The 14,316-nt window shown below is 34.0% G+C and overlaps 1 protein-coding gene across 32 annotated transcripts in view; it reads right to left on the bottom strand.

Annotated features, from left to right (window-relative positions):
* Window positions 1–14,316, bottom strand: part of Tm1 (tropomyosin 1) — a 133,832-nt gene that overhangs the window by 3,926 nt on the left and 115,590 nt on the right. For 21 of the 32 annotated variants that reach the window (XM_081733971.1, XM_081733974.1, XM_081733973.1 and 18 more), the window contains 2 exons: window positions 12,205–12,274; window positions 8,715–8,839 (listed from right to left, as the gene is read on the bottom strand). In XM_081733971.1, coding sequence (XP_081590097.1) covers window positions 8,757–8,839; window positions 12,205–12,274 — 153 coding nt within the window. In that variant the 3' untranslated portion in view covers window positions 8,715–8,756. The remainder of the gene's footprint in view (window positions 1–8,714; window positions 8,840–12,204; window positions 12,275–14,316) is intronic. The other 11 variants (XM_081733976.1, XM_081733977.1, XM_081733963.1 and 8 more) reach the window with 1 other exon arrangement.

The raw sequence follows: 14,316 nt of genomic DNA, 5'->3' as shown, positions 1-14,316 counted from the left end.
TATACTTATCTGTTATATTTTCTTGAAACTATTCTTTGTTTTACTGTTAGCAGCCCTACATTAAAAAGTTAATTACTCTTGCTGCAATTGTCTTCAAAGTATTGTTGGCTTCTAATAATTCGAATGTTCTATGTTATATTCATAACACATCTTTCATGGCGTCACATTTATGAACAGGTGTGCTCTAATCAGCTAGACGAGTTGTTAGTTGATTTACATGCGAACTTCTATCAAAGCTACTTTATCTTTCTAGACGTACGTATTTATTAATTCAAGTAGCTCTCCGATTGCCTCACGATGCTGGAAAAAATTAGAAAATTTAAATGCTCTCACTGGAAACTAAATCCTAACCATGTGTACCCGTATCCACAGGTAGAAACTTATTTAAGCTTATCTTCTTTAGACTGTTAATTATGTCATTTGTTACTAAGTACATCTCTGTGTTCGGCAGAGTTTTTAAAAAAAAAAAAAAAAAAAGAATGATAACCTTAGCAGTACAAAAGTAATTTTCTTTGTTTTATCAAAACAATACATTTTCCTACGAAAATTAAATCAGATCACTAGAAGCAAAAAGAGTTAGTCAATATAGTACGTGAATGTTTAGCGTAGAGGTAAGCTTGCAAACACTAGACAATCATGTTTATTCTAATTGCGATAACGTCGAACTATACACAAAAAATATACACGAAATCACTATAAATAAATAAATTAGAATTTCCAGGTATGCGAACTGATTTTTCCCCACGTAAATTAAAGCACAAGTTGTGAATACCATTACACTACAATTTGGAAAATTATCATAATTTAATATAAGAAAAACCTATTTATCGATATTTACTTTACAACTATTCTACCAAGATTAAATTCGCTGGCATCAGAAGGCTCGTACGAGTGAATCGGACTGCGGGAATCGGAAATTCGAGAATTTTGAGTTTCATGAAGTATACCATGCATATGACTTTATATAGACTTATTTATTCTTTATGTAATTCATAGAACATTCGAATTAAAAACGAAGGCAAGCTGAAAACTACTAGGAAGATCCATTTTAACAATATTTCTAACGCGAAAGAAATTTATATGTACATGCAACTTTATTAGAAATCTCGTTAATACCAACTCTTCTAATACAAAATTAACACAACTTAAAACACTCAAAACAAACTAATACTTCTTAATTTAAAAGTACTTAATTATATAAAACAAAAAAATTAACTTTGTGTATTTTTTTTCCATCTACCAAAACAGAATATTGACAACTTTGAAAATGACATTTTCTTATGCACTGAACTGCTTTAATATTAGTGATTAGTGCGTCAGACAATAATTAGGAATATGAGATCTCCAATACTTTTTAAATTAATTTTCCCACTTCACGAAATAGAAGTAGCTACGAATACATGGATTTCTAGAAACTAAAATAGTTTCCTAGTTCAAATTTTTCTTGACTTGTTTACCATTTTATATAATATGATCCCTCATTTTTATATACAAGTTTTTCTGGCGCGATTTAAAATAAAAAATTTCTTGCAATTTTGAATTCACCAATAATTACACTGCAGTTTGTGAAAACTACATCATCACGATGGAATCACGGGAATATGTCCACTGGATTTGCACAGCGAAATACGACGTATGAACGATTATAATTTTAAAGGTGTGATGCATGCGAGGGCCTACGTGCCCTTTGTCCAAAGGGCGGAACAGAATAGCAAGAGAGTGGTTTACGCTGAATTCAGGTAGTAGACCAGCAATCAGAAAAAACGAAGGAAAGCGTCACAATGTCTTGTCGATGATAAAGATCGCAATATAAGCAAAGTACTGTATTCGGAGCCGCATAGTCGGCATATGGGAGATGGCTTATGTAAAGAAATTGATGCGAAAACAGGGAATGCTGCCACGATAGTGTGTGTCTGTCTAAATTTACTACTCGAAATACAGTAGCAGTTCATTTTCTCATGCATCTACTCACTCGACTGAGTCTGCTGCTGTAACTTCCGGACCTTCCTGTGTGTATGAAAGCAATAGACGAGAACTGTACGCAGCGACGATCGCAATGGACCACACAATGTCCATTGCAACCACATATTTGTCTACACGACCGTGACGGTCAGTATACGCCCACTATGTTAGTTCAACGACGACGCATGGAAATGAGGTAGACTTCTCTGTATAACGTTGAACTGGTGGCATGTATGACTGCCTTGGCTTTCACTGACCTAGAACCACAAATGCCTCAGGAAACACTGGTTGTGTTTCTGGATAAGTTAAGCTTGAAGCTGAACTACAGTGGTGGCAGCTTAAATGCTATCGTAGTTTGCCAGACTGCGTGTTTCGACTTTAATAGCAGCCTATTGAGGTAAGTGATGGTGAGAGATCTGGTTGCTTTGCATTAAAGACAATTTTACCAGGCCACTGACAGCTACGTCACGAAGTTCTAGAAGCAGAGCCCACACCTTTCTTTCAGACAACTCCAGATACCACATTTCACCAGAACAATAGTCTGTTATATATTCTCTGGAATATGTTTGCCTTCTTCAAGGGACACTTTCCTGGCCTGATATGTTTCCAACTGAACATGTGTGGGATTACGTTGGTCAGCCTCTTGTCGTCCAAGTGGCTTGTGTAACACAGCCAGCGTGAAATGGAGATTTCTCAAAAACATATTCCACAATCTGTTGTTTGTTTAAGTTACTTTCCAGCATCGAGGCTACATAAGACGTGAACCTACAGTTTAAAAAATGAAATGAAATGAAATCTTTAGTTTTACGTCCCACGGTTATGCCGGTTAGGCTAAAGGAGACGGTGATGATGAGAAATGAATGAAATGGTGGAATGAAGAAAGTGGGAGGAAACGGGAGAACCCCGAGAAAACCCACGAGTACGATGTTAGTCCACCACGGCGCGAGCTGGGATCGAACCCGGGACCCCAAGCACCGGAGGTGAACGCTCTACCACTGAGCCACCGCGCCCCCTACCTACCTACAGTTTAAGTTGGAATCCGAACTACAGTAATGAAGGTCAAGCTCTCCCGTTGGAAATCAACTAAGGACCACTGAAAGCAAAGGCGTGCACGATAGCCACTAGAACAACACGAAGTGCTCAGCACGTAAGTTTAATTCGATTCCACGATGTAAGAAACCTCTGGAGTTCTGTATAGTCATGTGATAAATCTGTGACAAATGTCATTCCACTCACACGCGTATTTTTGGTGCTGAATTTTCACAAACAACAGTGTATTCTACGGTTGAGGTCGATACAACAGAAAGATCAAAATAATATTCTTTCCGTATAGCACTGAATACTGAAAAGAACGATACATAAATTAATACTATGAATTTCTTATCCTCAGTTAAAAACTTCCCTAGTCTCACTTCTCTTTCAAGTAATTACAAAACTTTTGCTAACTCATGGAACAGTACTGCAACTTTTAAGTACTTTCCAAATACTACGGAATTCTTGTAAAATTGTGTGTCACGTTTTCAAAAAGTTTCCCTTTACTGTGTAGTTCCTCGATGTATGTACTATCTTCGACAAAAAGCGAGTGATACATTTCATTAACAAACTGCGTACACAATATGTTTACTTATTGTCGTAGACCGTACACGTCATAGTTAACTAATACTCATTCTGCACCAGTACGATGCTCAACAACGTTTCCTCTCTTTTTGACTGTAATTTGTCATTCTCAACATTACAACACTTCGTCAACGAGTATTTAAATCGTGACACCTCTGGAAGCGTTAACTTTGCAGTTTATTTTTCTCACTAAGTATTTCGCCACGAATGCTTTCTCAACAGTCAGCGAATACAGTAAATTCGGATACTAAACTCAGAAGTAACGTTACTTAACTAAGTTTACAAAAATATAGTGATAAATGTATATAGGCAGCAAGTGCATTGTCCTTCGAAATTTGCAGTAAAATTTTAAATCAGAAGTCAGTACGAAACACAGACTAGGTCTAAATCTTTTGTAGAAGATTACGTTATCATGCATCATGTATTATGTCAATCAAGTATAAAGGCGAATCCTTAGAAGCGTTAGAGAATCATTGTGCAGGACAGTGCCACCCCATACACGTTCAATATTGATCCCCATAGAGTTTGTTTATGTCACATTATCTACAATAGTTTGATGTAGGATAACTTCCAACTTTTGTATGAAGATCTAGATTTCGCATCGGCCTAATGTTAACATGTTGGAGGAAATCACAGAAAGAATCGTGAGGAACAATGTGTGAACTAATTAAAAATTTCGTGGTCGGATTCCCAGGAACTGTTAACGGAAGTTACATTCACATCAAACGTCTCATTCACATAACGAAGCTTTCAAAATATAGTGCATTACCACGAGTAGCTATAATACTGTTTACAAATTTAGCAAATGTTTCATAATTTTACAAAAGTAAAAGTAAAGCCTCAGAATATCTCTGAGGCATATAGCTAAAGAGCCTTAATACACTGCAAACATTAAAAAGAATCTATTATTATATTAACTTTCCTGCAATAAGTTCTTAAGAATTATAATACACAAAGTTAAATATTATTCATAGGTTGTAAATTTTAAAACAAAAAGTAATAAAAAAAATTAAAAAAAAAAAAAAACTGGTGTAAACTGAGAGTAGAGGTTTTAAGTATTCACGAATAGTATGTCTTTGCAACACGTAGTACTCTCTTTGCCATTACCTCTATTACGTGATTTCGCATACACATTATGCAATTTATTGTGCCTAGAAAGTTCAATCATCTTCACAATGTACATAATTTTTATTTAGTTTTAAATACTGCCGACTGGAACCATCTTTGAACAAACTATAAACGCTGAATCAATAACAAGATTATTAATACCGATTAATTTTGGTCGTGTGTGTGTGTGTGTGCCTATCTCATTGTGTTCTCTCGTCAAAATTTCATGAAGTAATTTTCAGTTTAATTTGGGAAATAACTTTCTGTTTAACCTGTACTAAATATTTACTCTTTGTAATAATTCGTAGTAAACTGCACAATACTTATAAATCCTTAGTGGTGTTTTATCGGCATTTTATCCGAAAACTTCAACAGAACATAAGAGGTGGGAAAAAGGTTGCAGTACAGCACAACTAGATTCTTGCGAAAGAAAGAAAAAAGGTACTGACAAAGTACGTACATTTTGCCGCTGATTTTGGTAAATACAAATACTTCGAAGTTAAAACCCTTAACGGAAAAAAATTAAGAATTTATTCCGCTGTAAACAATTGTTTTAGTTTAAATATTTTATCACACGTACAGGCTTCAACCCAAACTGCATATTACATTTCCGAACCGAAAGCAGGTTTGAATTAAGGATTTTAAAGTATAAGAATAACGAAGCCCACAAGTTATAAACTGCTTTTACCGAAAACTACGGTATCTCAACAAATCTGTCTATTAATATATATTCAGATCTTATTTTTAATTAAACGCATTGCCAATCGATCATTTTTCAACTTTACACTTATCCAATCGCACAAATTCCAGTGAAAATAAAACCGTTAGAAATGATTTCGCGGAAACTTATGTATGCACACACACACGCCAACGTATGTGTATGAATACCACTGTTAACAATACGAAGACTTAGCATGTTGTTCTCAATTTCAACTCCAAAATTATAGCTTAAGAATTCAATATGTATACTATGTGAAAGATACAGAAATTCATTTAAAAATTAATCCTCTGGTAACTATAATCTTTTGTTCATTCTTCAGCACATTAAAGAAAAGTGTACAGAACAAATTATTTGAATTACTGGTTTCCGTTATAAATCTTCGAACCTGTAGTTTGTTTACAGTTGCTTGATTATTTCAAATGATACAACTACAACTAGTGTGATCAAATTCTGGTATTTCCATATCGCTTGAATAATTGTTATACATTGTCCTCACTGATAACCAAAATACCGAAGACGTTACGAACGATACGAGTACTTTGCGAAAGAGATATAAATCTGTATTGTATAGAGCTTAATCTATTCTTACCAGAACGAAATTCACCTTCAGTAAGCTTCATTCGCATTCAATAGGCATAGAGAAACTCAGTTTACACCATTGCGAAGAGAAAAATATAACCATGCAAAAATAAGTGCATGTGCATCCATGCAAATATTTGGGATATGTATATTAGAAAAAGCATTCCTTAATCATCTGGCATCATAATCTTAACATCCTTTCTAGCATCTGGATTACAAATTTAATTGCAAGTTCATGAATCCAAGTACTTCATTACCACTGTTTCTTCAGCGGAAATATTAGAAATAATATATTGAAACTCTCAAATGCCAGCTAATTTATTACAACTATTAAAATTCATATTATTATTAAATTCTCATTAATCAAGAATAGTAAGATTCGCTTTACATTGTAAATTGCATTACTTTACAGAATATACAAATCATTTCTAATATCGTACTTTCTCAGGTTATATCTGTAAAGAGTACTAATGTGCGTAAGAAATCACAGTGACTTGAAACAATCTTCTACTGACAAACGAAATACGAAGTACGTTATTTTCGATTTTATGATTATGAGCCGTCTAGGCTTTTGAATTTAAGGTTATTTTACAGCACCCGTCAACTTTTTCCATGGTGTGGAAAGCATGCTCCCCATGACTATGTAAAGGTATTTACAAATCTATGGTGTTGAAAATAAATATGCATGTATATATACGAGTGTATGTTACGGCATAACTCAAGAGTCTGGAGCAATTTTAATTTGGTACACATACAGGTATTACAATCTGAAGAGAAATATTGTGAAAATAAAATACCATTTTGCATGGAAGTGCGAGGAGGATGACGTAAAAATTTGGAAACATGCGTATCGAATCCATGGCGACGAAACACGGGAGGCTTACGCTACACCAGAATCGAAGCAACAATCCATGGAATGGCGGCACTCAACATCACTCAAGAAAGTTAAGTTCGATCAAACAATTTAAGCAAGGAAAATCATGTGTACTGTCTTTTGGGACAGAAAGCGGGTGTTGCTTGTGGATTTTTTTTTAATTTCCACCTCGTGGTGACATTATATTCTATGACATATTGTGAAACCTTATAAAAATTGCAGCATGCAATCCAATACCGTTCACACGCGGCAACTCGAACTCAAAATCTCATCGCACCATTTGGGTGAGAACAAGATCAACCTACGTACAATCCCGATTTAGCGCCCTGTGACTACATGTTCCTGCATTTGAAGCAGCATCTGGGTGGTCAGCACCACGAGGACGACGTGGTAGTCAAAACGGCTGTGTTGTAGTAGCTGTCAAATTAGGAGGCGACTTCTATGACGATAGTATTAAAAAGCTTGTTATACAATACGTTAAATACCTTAATTTTGGTGAAAACTATGTAGAAAGTAGATTGAGGTACAGGCTTTCATGTAACAATAAAATTGTTACGAAAAGTGTACTTGTATTTTATTCTTCTTTATTTCAAAACGATACTTAACTTTAAAAATACGTCTCGTACATCCATTTTTATTTCCAGCACCATGGATTTGTAGACAACATATATTAGATGTATCAGTATATGACAGTACAAGTGTGAAATTTATTTGCTTTTCCCCTCTTTCTATTGGACAATGAGACAACTATATTGGAAATAACGTTTCCCAACGGAGCAATTAGCTGCAAACTTAGATTTGTTACGTGGGAAGCATACTTTCCACTGCCCACGAGAGGGTTAAGATGCAAGTAAACAAACTAATTTTACTAGCAATTTTACTTGAAACAAGGGATAGAGCTCTCTTGTTCTATAAATTTTACACATACAAATATTAAGATCATTCTCATATATTCAACTGACATCGGCCCTCTTATTACAACGGGAAATAATTTATGAAGATTAGTTTAGAGACCATCTTTCAAACACATGTGCTAGTGTGATTTAATTTTAAAAGTCAAAAACTGTCTACCTGCACATGTTAATGAAGAAACAAAAAGAAAAAACCAAAGAGAATTACACGACGTTAAGTTCTAAATCGCAGCTGCTATACGCATAATACCATTGTCTTTTAATCCACCTCGTAACGTATTTTGACTACGAATACGTAAATGATGTTTTTTCCTAGCCTTTGATAAACATTAACTAGAACTGACATGAAAAATTTTTAGAATCTCGCCATTATGGGGAGAATGGAATGCTGCCATCATTTATGAATGGAAGATATCTTAAAACGTGTAGTATCTCCATTATATTAACAGCTTCGACGTAAACGAAAGCACTGGGTAAAGGAAGGAATAAATAATACAGATATTAAAATGTGAGTACCACACTGTATCTAAGTCATTATCTCTTCTACAAATCATAATTTACCAATATTGGTCGAGATACAAACGGAGGTCGCCATGTTTTACAGTATAGTAATAATAATTTCAACTATACAGTATATTCTTCAGATCTAGAGCAAACCTTCAGCTGCCATGTATCATTTTTCGGTAAGTTCAATTTCGAAGCAAATTTAATACCTCTATACCATGGTTGCTATTCTCGTCACTGTAATCCCGTACACACCTCATTAATATACCCGCGTATTTTTCCGATCTGTCAAAATATCACTTGCATAATCTTTCAGTTAATACAAAAGTATTAACACGACCAATATTCAAAACTTCTCGCGCTGTTAGCTGATGCCAGTATGTTCAAGGAATGCTTTAATATATTACCAGGATATGCAAGGGAGGAATATGCATCAAACCTGGGGATTACACACGCTTCTCCTCTCAACATGCGTGGTGGTTTACATATTTTGAATATCATGCAAGGTGGCTTCCATCTCTTCTTGTAGCATTTTATTCTTTTCTTTTTCAGCCAGAAGGTCATCTGCAAAAAAGTTTCAACAGGTACAATAAAGGTGCAAAGTGCAAGCACGTCTGTCCCATACCATGTTCATGATGTACCAACCGAGGCTTCGATAAACAAGATTTTTCCTTAATGAACAGCTTTAGAAAAGGGAGGGAGGGAGCTATTGTAAGTGAAGGTGTGAATAAGAAATATAATTCCCTATGACACTTTCCAATATTCTTGGAAAGTTGAAGGGCATAAATCGTGGATTCTAACTTGACGAAACTGAATCGATAAGCTAAAACTATCAAACGACATTAGTACACACCACACATAATTAGGACGGAAAAATCTGTTGATCATGCTATTAGAAAGAAACACAATTAGAAACAGGCTGGTGTGAATACAGTTTCTGTATTCATATTCAAACTGCCTTCTGTATTTGCAAACACTAAAAATAATTGTTTCAGTCATTAGAATATGATTTTGATATTTTCAATACATTCTTTCTATCTTAAATATATTGCTGTATTTAATTATAATATATAACTTGTAATTTGTATTTACAAAAAGTGTACTGTGTTCCTATTTACATATTGTATTCACACCAGAGCCAGTTGAGGTCATTAATGAATTCACACTGTACTCTTAGTTCTATTTCACAAAATTTCAATATTATGCAATTATCTACAAAAAGATGGAATAAGAGAGCATATTCACTATAACCATATTACAAAGTAATTTATTTAATTCACATCAATACAAAGAACATGACAATGTTTTAGTAGTTATAATGCTATCTTATTCACATCTTTCTGCCAATAACTGCATTGTTATTTTATGAACAAGAAATTTAATATTCTATTGAATGCAATACTATATAACAACAGCAACATGTATCAGTTCACTATCATTAGGCACTTTTAAGCATTATTCAATCACGTTAATTGCTGCATTATCTTAAATAAAACATTTAAAACATATACATTTTCTAAAATTCTATCTTCAAACATTTACTCTTTTTCTGAATTTCAAAACAGTAAAACAGATATATCGCATAATCAATATACAAAATGTAATCTGTACAAAATTTATGTTAGTTGTTTCTTCACAAGCAGAAATCTTACTTACATTAAGAGTAAAAATTATCCACTTCAGCTGTCTAGTAAAAAATGCTTTATTCACAAAATAATCATCATTATCTATCTCAAATTAGCCAATAGTGGCATTCGATTCTATTGAAACTACTACTTCCAACGAGATATCATTATCTTAACGAAGAACTATCTCAGTGACAATCATACAGTCTGAATGATAACTTAAAGAGATGTGCCAAATTGAAAATATGCACATGAAAGATAATACTTCTAATAAAATACTATTCGATCTCGTGCACCTAATTACATCTACTGTTGCTAACTGACAAAGACCATACACCTAGCATACGAAAACAACGCTTCAAGTTCGTTGTTTTCTAACTGGTTGTTCGTACCTTGTCACAATTAGCAACAGTAAATGAAATATAATAGTTTACATAATGATTTACATTGATGAACAAGTGACACTTGTTCTACCATAAGAATTTTCTAAAGTCAACTTGTTAATTAGTTAATTTCGTCTCATCCTATTATGTATTGCATTTCCACTAAAAACTCCTGCCCAATAAATGACAGTCCTAACTTTTTCAGCTCGCACTTTTCTACTTTTTAAATACGAGGGTTGACTGGAAGTTTCGAGAATTTAGTATTGGCGAACTTGCAACATGCAAAGGGTGTCTACTAAAATTCCAAAATGAAATTTCGTGACTTTTTCGTGGCCCTTTCTTTCCGAAACCGTAACATTTAGTAACATTCTCAAGAGCGAATTTGGGCGCGAATTTTTATGCATGCGATAAAAGTGTTTTTTGCTTGCGATTTGGTAGCGTCTAAAGCCGACAATAGACACTTTTGGTGATGAATTTTGACGTTTTATAGAACAAAATTTTCCAGTCTATAATTTTAATTGTCCACATAAAAAAAATCGTGACCCAAATGCTAAATTTCTTGACTTTCATGACCGTTTCCTGATTTCATGACCGATAAACACCATGCATGCAAAACTGTTATGGATATTAAGTACGATATGTGTTCAATACAGTTACAAGTAGCTTCCCAACCAACTAGTTCCCCTTTAGCTTTATAGGAGCAGTTTGAAGTGAGGAAGTCGGGGAAAAAATGGATCTGATCAGAGAACAGTTTCGTACAATGATTTATTGTGATTTTCGACAACGTTTAACACAAAAATAATGTGTCAATCTGAGTGTTATGTTTGGCAATAAAGTGCCATCTAAAACAACCATTTATCGTTGGTTTTAGGAATTTACGTTTGGGTGCGACAGCTTTAGTGACGAAGTTCGTGTTAAGGTAACCAGCGATAACCACAGTGCAAGAAAACATTGACACTGCGCGTGTGCTAATTCACTCGCAGACTAATATGAGGCATACCGTAAAATTCAAGCACATTTAGGTATTGGTATGCGAAAAAGTTATGTTCCTGTTGGATTCCCCACAATTTAACTCAAGGGCAAAAATTCGCCCGTGTGATGTAGTGCAAGACTATATTTTAAAGGTTCTAAGTGTATCAAATTTTGTGTGCATCACCACCACTGATGATGAAATATGGATCTAATTTACATGAACCTGAAATTAAACAATATGGCGTCTGGGTGTTCCAAGATGAGCCAAAATAAACAAAAGTTCTTCATTCACGCAAATGGTTGCTTCATTCTTTGGGAAATCTAGACATGTCCCTTCTACTGCCTGTAGAATCCTGAACAGTTAATGCTGAGTAGTGTACTACCACTTGTTTGCCACAAGTGGTCAATACACTCAGATCCCACAACCCCAAACATCACATCATTTTGTACCATAACAATGGAAGCTCTAACACAGTAGTTCGGACATTGGAGTTAGAGTTTCTGAACTGTGAAAATGTCACCAACTTTAGCCCCAAGGAATTTTTGTTTCCAATCGACAAAATAAATTGCGTGGGTAGTGATTTTTAACCTCAGAAGAAGCAGTGCAAACATACAAAATGCATGTTTTTGAGGTACCTACTGCTAAGTGGCGTTAACTTTTCAACAATTGGTTTATTCGGATGGGCGAATGTATTCCTGTTAAGGTCGAATACTTTGAAAAGCAATAAAAAAAGAAATATTTGTATACTGGTCAGTTCCCCGAAACTTTCAGTGAAACCCTTGCAGATACAAAGAATCTTTTCCTAAACTATCTGAAATATCATGCAAACCCTAATTTCAAATCCGCTCCGCAAAAGCACGGAAAACAGATAAAATCCAAATTTCTCGTCCAAAAGTCTCGCGGTAAATTTAATCAATAACTGTTTATTACAAAGTACTACATTCTTACCTTCCAATCTGTCTACCTCCTTCTGCAATTTCTGCACTGATCTCTCAGCGAATTCAGCTCGGGCCTCAGCCTGTAAACATTAATTACCTATTAAACTTTCTATACAACAGCAAAAACTTGAAACTTTTTCTCATTATTTGCCTTATCATCTTAGGTACGAGAGATTATTCGATTTCCGGTAGGAGCTCAAGTGGTTCAGACTAAATAATAAGCTGAACTCCACATCTCATATTGAAGTGTTGGATAAAAATAAAAATTCCAAACACTGCAAACAAGACCACCAATCTTTTCTCTATAATGGATGTTGGATGTATGCTATATTGCATCAAATAGATGACTATACAGATCACTTACATGGTTTGGAATACGCACATCAAATAGTTCATGAAACATTTATATATTTTAATCTTTAAATGTGCCATTACATATCGAAGAACTGATACTGCAATTACAAGTTTCTTATCATTTCATTATTTACTATAACTTCGATCTACACTATTTTTGGTCTTCTATTAGTTCTTGTAAATTTAAGAATCATGTAAGTATCTACAAAAGAAGATATGAACAGTTCAACTGAATTCTACATTTGGAATTCCTAACTACAACAAAACAATTACGATAATAATATGATATTCTTTAAATGTGTATATTCTCGTGAACGCTTTTGAAGCTACCTACAAAACTACTTTTAAAAAATTAACGTTTAAGTGTTTATTGAAATTCCAGAACCTTTGATATACTTACCTCATCACAACCTTGTAGCACACAAGGTAAATATACAGTTTGCTACCAAATGAGTAAAATTTCCAAATGAACACTTTATTATATTCAACTTCGTTATTTGTAACAGTTATCACACAGTACATCCTATAAAAATGTACATACATATATATAAAAGTTGAAATTGTTTAGTACAAGCGATATCAAATAATAGCCAAACCCAAACTAATGCATCATACATGAATATGGAAAACGTGCTGTCAAGGGTACGAAAATTAGCGAAGAACATCCAATTTAAAGAATCACCTTTTAGTAACAAAACTACTTCAATTTAAACGCGCACTTTTTAGTAATACAACTACTTGAGTTATACATACAGAGAGAAAACTTATTTATTTATAAAATACTACTCCAAAAATATATTAATAACGCTTTTGTTTTATTATTAAAAGGTGTATTTAATATGTATTTAAAGAAAAAGAATTACAAACCACAGTAAAGCATACACAAAGCAATTCTTAGCACAAACATGCATACATGTTAACAAGCAACATGCAAACTTGAAGCATGAGGACAGCTTACACGTTTACGTTCAAAGGCAGACTTCTATGAAAACTTGTTTTTACCATTTTTCAATGGACTGTATATTAAGGAGTGTTCCCTGTTCTAAATAAAAGTACTTGCTGCGAGTCACAGGAAGCCTCTAAAATGTGCTCATTCAGTGAAAAGCTATTGCGGAAAGGATGTTTATTAAAATGAATCAGCTTTTGAACGTAATGAGTTAATTGACAACAAAAAGAAACATCCAAAATGCAACAAAGAATATCACTTAAATTTTCCCTCACGTGCATTTCAAAAATCACTTGCGATGCATAATATTCATTATTTTAGTGGACTAAATTTCATTCAACGTACTTAACTGTCGAAATTAATAATTAGAATTCTGATTTAAATCTGCTAACCACAGTAAAGGAAATTAAGCAATACGCATTTCAATTATACATTTTACGAGAAATGTATTTACATGCGTCGTTATTTCTAAAACAGATCCAAAAGCGACTATTACATTCTACGCACGAGTCCTCAAATAAAAGTAATTTTTCGAAAATAGTTATGTTAAGCCTCATACTATCATTGGAAGTTAAAATTCGTGACATCGAATTAATGTACCATTTGTAAAATTTTGGATCTAAACATAACTTAGTACAGAGCAACAAAACGTAAATTTTACAGAAAGCAGATCTGTTCATGCGACCAGAGAATTTCGACAGAGTAAATCTAACATGTATTTTGTGCGTCAAGTTGCGCAATAAAGAAAAACTCGTGCACCTCTGTTAACTCTTCATTCCTCTCAATGTGTTGACAATTTTGTGATTGGAAATTAGTACGTAA

This window comes from Thermobia domestica, chromosome 12 (assembly GCF_964235325.1).
Source record: "Thermobia domestica chromosome 12, izTheDome1.hap1.1, whole genome shotgun sequence".
Classification (NCBI taxonomy): Eukaryota; Metazoa; Arthropoda; class Insecta; order Zygentoma; family Lepismatidae; genus Thermobia; species Thermobia domestica.
This window is presented reverse-complemented; position numbering and strand designations above follow the sequence as displayed.